Source organism: Labeo rohita, chromosome 5 (assembly GCF_022985175.1).
Source record: "Labeo rohita strain BAU-BD-2019 chromosome 5, IGBB_LRoh.1.0, whole genome shotgun sequence".
Lineage (NCBI taxonomy): Eukaryota > Metazoa > Chordata > Actinopteri > Cypriniformes > Cyprinidae > Labeo > Labeo rohita.
In genome coordinates, this window is record NC_066873.1 from 41,539,616 (window position 1) to 41,550,215 (window position 10,600).

Consider the following 10,600-nt stretch of genomic DNA (forward strand, 5'->3'; position numbering starts at 1 on the left):
TTGATATTTAAAAATAACTTGTTTAGGTGGTTCAAAGTCTGTTTTAATCAATTCAGTACAAGTAACAAGGTACATAAAACTTCATGTTGTTTTAAAAATTTATTATACGGTCCATTCAATCTATTTTTAGCTTAGATAAAAAAAATACCCATGGGCTGTCTTGTATGCATTTTAACTACAAATACGACAAACAGAGGCTGCACAGACTTATAGACTTGCTAGTTAAAAACAGTTGTGTTTTTAAGATAAATTATTGCAGAATCATGAACACCCCTAAATGATATGTAAAAACAATTAACTGTTTGGACACTTTACATGTTGGTCAAACCAATGCCATACTGTCCTAGTGAGCAGTTTTTGATCAAAATAGGATACAAAGTGAACTTTATTGTATGTGGAAAGTCAAAAGTCTGTCAAAGTCTAATCAAGACTACCAGTTCTCTGAATATTGCTCAGTGATAGAATATTCTCCATTTCTTCCCCAGTAATCCACAGCTCTCACTCTATAATAACCGTTCACCTCCAGACTCTCTGTGGAGAGAAAAACACAAGAAGGTCAATATATGGCTCAAAGCTTGAAGTTAAATGTTCTGAATGTAACTAAAATAATACCTGGAGAATAAGTGAAGTATGTGAAAATAGTGTCTCTCTGATTAATCCTGTGGAAAGTTTTCTCATCTTTGGAGAATTCCACTTCATATGTTTTTATACACCTAAAATGACAGTTTCGTTATGTTTAGAACTCTTGAATGAAGTACTACATGGTTTAATGCTGTATTTAAGCAGGTCTTACTTCGTGCCGATGCAGTGATCCTTCCAAATGATCAGAACCTGTCCTTTGGTGATGGTGATGAAACGCACCCCGTTTACCTGCGGAATGATAACTGTGATATTATAACCAAACCACACAGTTTCTCAATCTTTGCAAAGAATAACATGCACCTGGAATGCAGAAGTTTTGCAATCACATTTTTCAAATTAATTTCATGCACAGACACAAATTCTTTGGGCGTAGAGGAACAGCAGATGCTATAAAATCACCCCACATCATGACTTATATTGAACTCAAGGGCTCCAAACCCTGAAAAACAGTGCCTTACTATGCTTTATGAGGTTCATGCTGGGATGCTGGACTTGTTTTGAAAATTCAGAAAATCAATACAATTACTCTAAAATAAGAAATAGTTCACAAAAAAGAAAGGAAGAAATTGCTGAAAATGTACTCACTCTCAGGCCATCCAAGATGTAGATGAGTTTGTTTCTTTTTAAAAACAGATTTGTAGAAATGTAGCATTGCATCACTTGCACACCAGTGGATCCTCTGCAGTGAATGGGTGCCATCAGAATTAGAGTCCAAACAGCTGGTAAAAACATCACAATAATCCACACCACTCCAGTCCATCAATTATCATCTTATGAAGTGAAAAGCTGTGTGTTTGCAAGAATTCCTGGTCAAAATACGAGTTCATAATCCATAATAACATTTCCTTCAGTAAAAAAAGTCCATATTCTGTTGTCCTCTCACATCAAAATCTAGCGGCATCTTTATTTAGACTGTTTTTGCTTGTAAACAGTGCTTGACCTGTGCATATTTCTGTCCTGATGTCACTGGAGAAAGAAATAGTGTAGAGGACTCATATTTTAGCTGAAAGTAACAGTCTGATCTTAAAAATATCTCAATGATGGATTTGTTTCTTACAACATACAGCTTTTCACTGCAAGATATTAATTAATGGACTGGAGTGGTGTGCATTATTTTGTGCCCATTCACTGCAAAAAATTCATTAGTGAGCAAGTGATGTAATGCTACATTTCTTCCAATCTGTTCCCATGTATGAATAAACTCATCTACATCTCAGATGGCTAAAAATTTACATTTTTAGCAAATTTTCATTTTTGGGTGAACTATTCCTTTAAATAGTTCAGCATCAGCCTTTTAGAGGTTTTTAAGATCCTGAGAAATATAAATTCAATCATGTGTCCAAACCTCTGATTGGTAGTGTAACCTTTGGTGCCACATGCATCCCAAATAAGACGGCTGTCATGTTATTGTTACGTCATATTATCACCAACCTGATTGGGCCGTTCCTTAGACTGAGCACATATGTGTACGAGCAGCACTGAGGGGACAGGAAGCGTTGCCTTCAGCGTCAGAGAGCCATCAGATGGGACCGGCAGAGGCCCATCAGTCTGTGGATCCTACGACATACACATTAAAGACTTCATAACATGGAAAAAAAATCTACAAAATATCTATTTTGTAGATATTTATTCAATCTAAGTTGAACAAAAACAACTTATTAGCTCATTAACATATGGATAACCATACGAGAAAGTCGTAAAGGTATAATAGCAAAAAACAACCTGTTTAAAACGGAAACGGTCATACAAAAATTGTTTTGGGTGCAAAAACCTTAAGTAACATCATAAAAAGTGAACTTTAAAGGAAAAGTATATTATAAAGCAGTGTGCATAAGTATGTTGAACCTCTTGGTTCCGTAGCTGTGTGAACTGTTGTGCAGTGGGATAGTCAGGGCTGCCCATGTTCTCCCACAGTTTAAATGGGTTTGTCACATTGTTATCCATGTAATGTGTCACATACATCAGACCTACAAACACAGAGAAGACAGAACTGTAAATATAAGCATATTCTGTTCTATTCTACATTCTTAAGACTGATATTACTAATTTACAGATACAAACATATTTTCATTCCTTTGCATTCTTTAATTCTAAGTGTAGTGTTTTTTGCATAAGGTGCTTGTTTGTAGTTACTGACCCTTTCGCTGAGGTATTCCAGTGAGGCACAGAGTGATGATGTCTGCGGTGGAGGAGGTCTTGTTATCTCTGCTGTTATACAGCAGGACGGTGGTCTGCCAGCTATCGGCTGTGTACGGCACCTGAGGGACGTGAACGGTGGCCAGCACACCCACTGATGAATTCACTTCAGAGCCGTCAATCAGCACCTCAGCCTGCACCTGAGTCTCACCTGAATGAATAAGAGAATATCACAAACTCCCATAAGTACCACTGTGTACTCTTATTTATCTACAGTGATGGTTTTTGTCATTTCATAGATGCAACAAATGCATAATCATCGAAGTCAACAGTGATACAGTGGTAGGTTATATAGGATACCTATATTTTATTAAATATAATATTGAACTATATGAAATATTAGGATTTTGGTCACTCACAATACACAAATTTTTATGGAAAAGTCATCAAAAATGCAGCCCATTTGACAAAAATATTAATAAATAAATAAATTACATAAAATATTTTATTTATTTTATTAAATATAAAATTGAGTTGCATCAAATACAAGATTTGTCAATATATCACCATATACATCTTTATGGAAAAGAAATTAACTCAGAAATGCAGCTCTAAACTAAAATAACAATAAAATAATTATATATAAGATTTTTAAGATACATGTATATTAAAAAGTAATTTAAAAATGAAGTCCATTTGACTTAAAAATTAAATAAAAAACAAAAAAATTCAAAATACCAAAATGTAACAAACTATCCTATTAAATATCTTATCTTTTTAAAGATAATTTTGAGTTGTATTGAATATAATATATGACTTTGGTCAATACATCACAATGTACGCATTTTTATGGAAAAGTAATTCAAAGTTTCAGCCAATTCGACTTAATAAATCTGAATACATCAAACCTACACAATCAGATTTTACTAAAATAAAATGTGTTTATTGAATGGAAAGGAGTTTGCAGTTAAAAAGTGGGGAAATATAAAACTTTTTTTGTATTTAGGATTGATGTTATACATATCGGTTAACAATTTTGTAATTGTATTAATGTTCTTGCATTGTTGTCTTGATCAATGTATGCATTTTTCTTGTATAACAAGAATGAAAAAAAAAACATGTAGCTAAATATTATATTTAATAGTCATTTCAACTAATGTTTTAACTTATATATTGCCCACCAAGTTTTATTACCTAACAATGCCAACAGGCCCATCACAGTCAGGACTGGTTTCCGTACTAACTGCACGTGTGGCGGGTTTGTGTTGTTGATCTGGAATCGGGCGGTGAGAGTGCGCTGGGTAAACGGGTGCGGGTGGTAACTAAGGAAAGCATTGTCATTGCTAAGCAGTGTGTAGTTGATGGTACTGTTCAGGTCAGCGATGAGCATGTTCTGATGCTGTGAGATGACCTACAATGAGACATGAAAGGACAAAATATATCTGACTCACTAAATTAACAAGTTTTAATGTATTATTAAGGAATGCAATTAATCTGGTGAAACAGAGAAAAACACAAATGTCCACCTTAACCACCATGGCTGCATAGGTGACGTCTGCTCTCCAGGTGAGAGGTTTGTTCCAGCCAACCAGCGGATCTGCCTCGTCATTGTAGATCGGGACAGAACGAAACTGTGGAAACTTCTGCTGGATCTCTTGCACAGTGGCCACTTCCTGCTGCAGGATGGGTAACGAGCTGCCACCTCCCTCAAAAACAAGTACATACATATTACAATAATCAAAAATTATTTTCCTTTATTTATGTGTACGAAAGTTTGTTTCTGCCACAGAATAAAAAAAATAAAAAAGGTAATTGCAACTTTTTCCTCACAATTCTTTTTATCATATTTTGCAGTATTTGCATATATTTGCATATTTTTGTATCTCACATGTCTTCAGAATGATGAGAAAAAAGTAAGAACTGCAAGATATGAACAGAATTGAGATATAAACTTAGAATTTTGTGTGAAAAAAGTCAGAATTTTGAGATATAAACAGAATTACGAATTATAAACTCTTAAAAATGTGATATAAATTTGAATTGCGAAATATAAGCCCAACTGTGAAAAAAAGTCAGAATTACAAGATATAAACAAAGAATTGTGAGAAACAGACTTAGAATTGTGAAATATAAATTCAGAATTCTGAAATTCCAAATATAAATCCAGATTTGTGAGATATAATCTCAATTGTGAGATATAAACTAAAAACTGCAAAATATAAACTCAATTGCGAGATATAAATGTAGAATTGTGAGACATAAATTCAGAATTCTAAGAAACAGTATGATTATGAAATATAAACTTAGAATTGTGAGATATAAACTCAGAATTTTGAGATATTAACTTGGAATTGTGAGATATAAACAAATTATGAGATATAAATTCAGTTGTGAGATATAAAAAAAATATGAGATATAAATTCAGAATTGCAAGATATGAACTTAGAATTATGAGATATAAACTCAGAATTGCAAGATATAAACTCAGAATTGTGAGATATAAATTTAGAATTGTGAGAAAAAGTAAGAATTACAAAATATAAACAGAATTGTGAGATATAAACTCAGAATTGCAAGACATAAACTCAGTTGTGAGATATCAATTTAGAATTCTGAGAAAAAGGTCAGAATTGTGAAACAAAGACAGAACTGCAAAATTTGAATTTGTAATTCTGGGAAAATGGCGCAATTACTGTTCTTTTTGTTTATTCCATCTAGGTCAGGACTAAATTATGCATGATATATTTGCATTTTATCACTTATGTTTTATTATTACTACAACCCTTAAGCACCTTCTTATGTAGGGCGATGTAGTCTAGCCGTACTCCCGTCTCTCCAGTGAAGTAGTTTGTACCATTATAACAGTGCTGTAGCATCTCCCAGCAGTACGGCGAGCGGGGTGGAGAATGACAGGAATCTCCTGGACCACCGAACTTCAAGAGAGGACTTGCTGCACGTAGGCCCTCAGAGCAGGAATCATAATAGTTCAGAAACCCTGGAGGAGTGGAGACAGAAAAACAAACATTTGCAACATTGAGGCTAGTGGACTGCCCTCAGCACAACTAATTCTTCTATGTGGTAGCATTAAATTAAAACTTGTCAGACACTTTCTTGTTTTGTCCACACCACGAAAGGCATGTTTGAGAACGTGCAGAAATACAACACAAAAAAGCATCTCCCAGCAGCACAAGGACTACTATACAAAAAGCTACATTTTACAGATGGACAAGTAGATATTCAAACAGGTTGCATTCATTCAGTTAATGTTATTGAAGTAATATTTTTGTTTTTGAAGGAAATAAATACTTTTATTCTGCAAGCACGGATTAAAATGATTAAAAAGTTACAGTAAACATGCCGTTCTTTTAAACTTTCTATTCAGTGTATATCTGTATAATGTAACACAAAAATATTAATCAGCTGTTTTCAACATTTATAATAATAAGAAATGTCTCTTGAGCAACAAATCAGCATATTCAGCTTAGCATCACAAGAATAATCTTTTTTAATCAAAAAACAAAACAAAAAAACTTCATATACATGGACTCTGGTTCAGTTTAGTGCAATGACTTACATATGTCTATTTTAACATATGAACATAAAAAATATAGCTGCAATTACAGGGCCTGATGTTACGGTACCCACATGTCACAGTCCCATGGGGGTGTCAAGACACGTTTCAAAAGTTGGACAACTTGGACTATTATTAACTTGGGATGGCATCTGAAAAATGCAGCACTTATGGCAGCACATACTGTAAGATCAACTTTGAGTTGGTGGTGGATGATTTGAGAAAACAACAAATTATATTACGCTGTACCTTGGACTGACACAGTCATGTTGTCAAAATCGTGGTTGTTTGGCTCATTCCACGTCTCGAAGTTCCACTGAGAGACAAAGCCGAGGCCGTATTTCCCTGCAGACATAGATAAAACAACAGGAACAAATACAGTCAGAACTTTTAGAGCTTTGTGGTAAAGATCTGGCTTAAAAAACAAAAACAGTCAAACATCACAGGAGGTGACTCATGATCTATCACCATCTAAAACATTACGACTTCAGTGTCATACTCACATATGTATCTTTTGGCAATCGAATAGACCAAATTCCTCCATTCAGTAACTTGGCTTTTGTCTTCAAAGTTGCTGAAGGTGTTGGACACGCTGCCCATTAGTTCAAACCCTATAACACAATGCAAATTTGGGTTAAATTAACCCTAGAGGCAGTACCCTAAGTCCAGTTACACAAGCATTAAAATTTGGATTTCGCTGTGAAATTGAGATCCAGTAACATCTGAATAACAATACTTGAAATCTCATGCTCCGTACGCAGCCTGTGTCTGATGCATTACATACCCGGCTGCAGTCCATTCTGCCAGAGAAGGTCAATCAGCTGGTCCAAGTGAGTAAAGTTATAGTGATATTCTCCACTGTAAATGCTACACAAAATTTAGAGACAAAATCTTAGTACTACAATGGACTACATCTAGTTTACATGGAGATGAGAGTGTAACAGGGATGCATGAGCAACCAGCAGACAATAAGAGAAGTATATAATATACATAATGCATTTAATTAAAGATTAGGCTATTAGTACATGCGCAAACAGACAATTAAAAAATGAGGCCTAATAAACAATATGTGACCCTTGACCACAAAACCAGTCATAAGTGTAAATCATCTGAATAAATAAGCTTTCCGTTGATGTATAGTTTGTTAGGAAAGGACAATATTTGGCCGAGATACAACTATTTGAAAATCTGGAATCTGATGGTGCACAAAAATAAAAAAAAACTGATAAAATCGACTTAAATTTTGTCTAAATAAAGTTCATAGCAATGCATATTACTAATCAAAAATTAAGTTTTGATATATTTTTATGGTGGGAAATTTACAAAATTTCTTCATGAAACATGATCTTTACTTAATATCCTAATGATTTTTAGCATAAAAGAAAAATCGATAAATTTGACCCATCCAATGTATTTTTGGCTATTGCTACAAATACACCTGTGCAACATAAGACTGGTTTTGTGGTCCAGGGTCACATATGTCACAAGACAGAAAAATTATTATATGAGACAGAAAAGTTTTTAAGTATTAAGATGTATTTATGCATGTGCATTTTTTTTTTTTTGGCATTTTAAGCAATATGCATATAGTTTACATGGAAATGAAAGTGTAAAAGTGATGCATGAACAACAGATGATATAGGAGATGCATATAATATTAATATTAAGTCTAGATACGATATTAAGAAACGTGAAGGCTACTAAGTAAGCATAATCTTATGTTAACAGCACTTCTTACTTGCAAGGTCACACAACAATCACCGATTTAAACAGATATACTGTATGCAAATGCACATTAATACCAATAACTGCATATTAGAATGATTTCTGAAGGATCATGTGCCAGACTGGAGTAATGATGCTGAAAATTCAGCTTTGCATCTCAGAAATTAATTACATTTTAAAATATATTCAACTAAATAACAGTTGTTTTAATTTGTAATATTATTTCACAGATGCATCTGCATATTAATATCAATCTAGATATTTTCATCATTTTTTCATAACATTTTTATATTTTACATTCATTCAAAGACAAGAAGAGATAGTCTGCCTCTGGTCATATGATTTAACTGACCTTGCAGACACCAGCTCCAGCATCCAGTGTATCCGTACCTGCTGGATTCCTCTGTGTGGCACAGAGCCGATCAAAGCCAGATTTATCTGCTGGTCTACACTGAGATCATACAGGTGTGCATCAGTGTGTGGCTGTGGAGGGCTGCAAAAAAGAGACAAAAATCAAATGGGTGTTTATGATTTTTATCTACTTTTTTTCTTTAATAAGATAACACAGTTCAAGTATGTACCATAATATTATAGTAGTAATATTTTGCAAATATGCACTATAATATGGCATACGTATGGTACATATACATGTAGTATACTATACTATGTAGTGTGGCAGTACCATGACATATCAGTTTTAATATCAGAAGGCATTTCCAATAATGAAATTATACTATCATATGTATTTAAAAAACAAAAAAAGTAGTACCATGGCACTTTTTGCGATAATATCATTTGATACCCGCTTTACCATGGTATTATAAGTAAGGGGTCGTTTACAACATTAGTTTTACCTACCAGAATCCAGTGCTTCTCCAAAAGTGCTTTAAATTTCGTAGTGGCTTGCCAACATTCACTTGAACCTCCACAGAAGAAGCTATAACAAACTGCTGCGGTTTTATCATCAGGACTGACAGAAATACTGTCCGTATGAATGAACTAATGTTATGTTTACATCTAGACATGCTGCTGACGTCACTTAAAAACACTCACGTTCACTGTAACAACTTCACAACATATTATCTAATATTTCGAGTTGCCGAAATCGTATTCGGTGACATTAAAACACATTTTCTCCAACTTCTGTGCTCATAAGATGTACGGGCTTCCATCTGCGCTCTTCAGTAAAGTTGGTGCACTGACGTCATTGACTGGCGACTGGTGTTTCTAACAGCTGAATGTCGCAGCCTACTGGTTTAAAAGTGCAATGAAAGTAACGTTACTCTTTTCACATTTACCCCGTGTTTTACTCATTTTTTTGTCAGTTTTAATTTACTTGCATAGCTATTTAACAGATAAAATGACAATATAGCAGCCCAGTACACACACTCATGCTAATGTTCACATTTCCTTGAGCGCTAAAAAAGGTTGTTGCTTTTTTATTATTTAATTTGACCATTTTTAAAGCACATATCTTTAGTAATATTAAGTTAAGTGCTTTAGGATAATAAAAGAGATGTGAGAGACTTTTTCAGGTCCTTTTTATTGTGATACCTAACCAGCATCCCAGCATCAAAACATACCTACCAGCATATGCTGGTTTTTCACCAGGGCTAACAGGCAAGGTTGAGTTGTTTTCCCTAATAAAAAAAAAAAAAAAAAAAAAAAAAAAAAAAGGAATAGATTTAAAATGCATTTATTTTATCCTAAGTATAATTCAAGTCTATTACCATATTTACTGATATATTGCTTGAGACATACTGATAAAAATTGTAATTAGACTTTATTTGGAGTACTACTTGTGCACAATGCACATTTCTTAATATTAAGCTTAAAATGTGTTCTATCTATCTATCTATCTATCTATGCTGAAAAAACAGCTAAAACCAGTCTGGTTGGCTAATCTTAGTTGGTTTTAGCTGGTCTCCCAGCCTGGCTAGGCTGGTCAGGCTGGTTTTAGCTGGTTGTCCCAGCTGGTCTCCCAGTCTGGAAGTGGCCAAAACCCCTCTAAAACCAGCTTGCGGACCAGCTATGACCAGCTAAGATCAGCCCGGATGGTCAGCTAAAACCAGCCAACCAGCTTTTTTTCTTTAATTTATTAATGTACAGGTGCTGTTAAACAAACTAATAAAAACATCAAACATTGCATTAACAGTTTGTGTGCCACCAGCCAATAAATCTCTTACCTTAGTTATGTGAACACTTGAAGATTTCTCAGAATAGAGTATTAATGGTGTTAAAGATGTTTTTAAGGCTTCCTAATTTTGTAAGATTTGGGTATTATCCAATCAGCGATGCTGTTTTGTATCATTTCACCTAAAATGTCTCAATATTAAACACAACTTACCCCTACAGATTCCCAAATCTCATACACCCCTATCCATCTGCTTTCTATGCATATTCACACTTCACATCCACATTTTTTTTAACTGTAATTTTAAATATACTTACAATCTGCTTAGCTTTTGTATGTCTAGTAATTTAGATTCACATAAATTATACACCAGTTCCATGTTCATGTGCATT

The 10,600-nt window shown here is 34.2% G+C and overlaps 1 protein-coding gene across 1 annotated transcript; it reads right to left on the minus strand.

The window, feature by feature from the left end:
• Nucleotides 1–35: 35 nt before the first annotated feature.
• idua (alpha-L-iduronidase) lies at nucleotides 36–9,134 on the minus strand. Its single transcript, XM_051110740.1, has 14 exons — nucleotides 8,933–9,134; nucleotides 8,427–8,567; nucleotides 7,134–7,216; nucleotides 6,853–6,960; nucleotides 6,599–6,694; nucleotides 5,571–5,773; nucleotides 4,305–4,484; nucleotides 3,973–4,189; nucleotides 2,780–2,989; nucleotides 2,488–2,609; nucleotides 2,074–2,199; nucleotides 794–870; nucleotides 613–713; nucleotides 36–531 (listed from the first exon to the last, which is right to left on the minus strand). Exons 1-14 carry the CDS (start codon nucleotides 9,097–9,099, stop codon nucleotides 431–433), a joined length of 1,932 nt encoding a protein of 643 aa, XP_050966697.1. The 5' UTR covers nucleotides 9,100–9,134; the 3' UTR covers nucleotides 36–430.
• Between the last annotated feature and the right edge of the window lie 1,466 nt (nucleotides 9,135–10,600).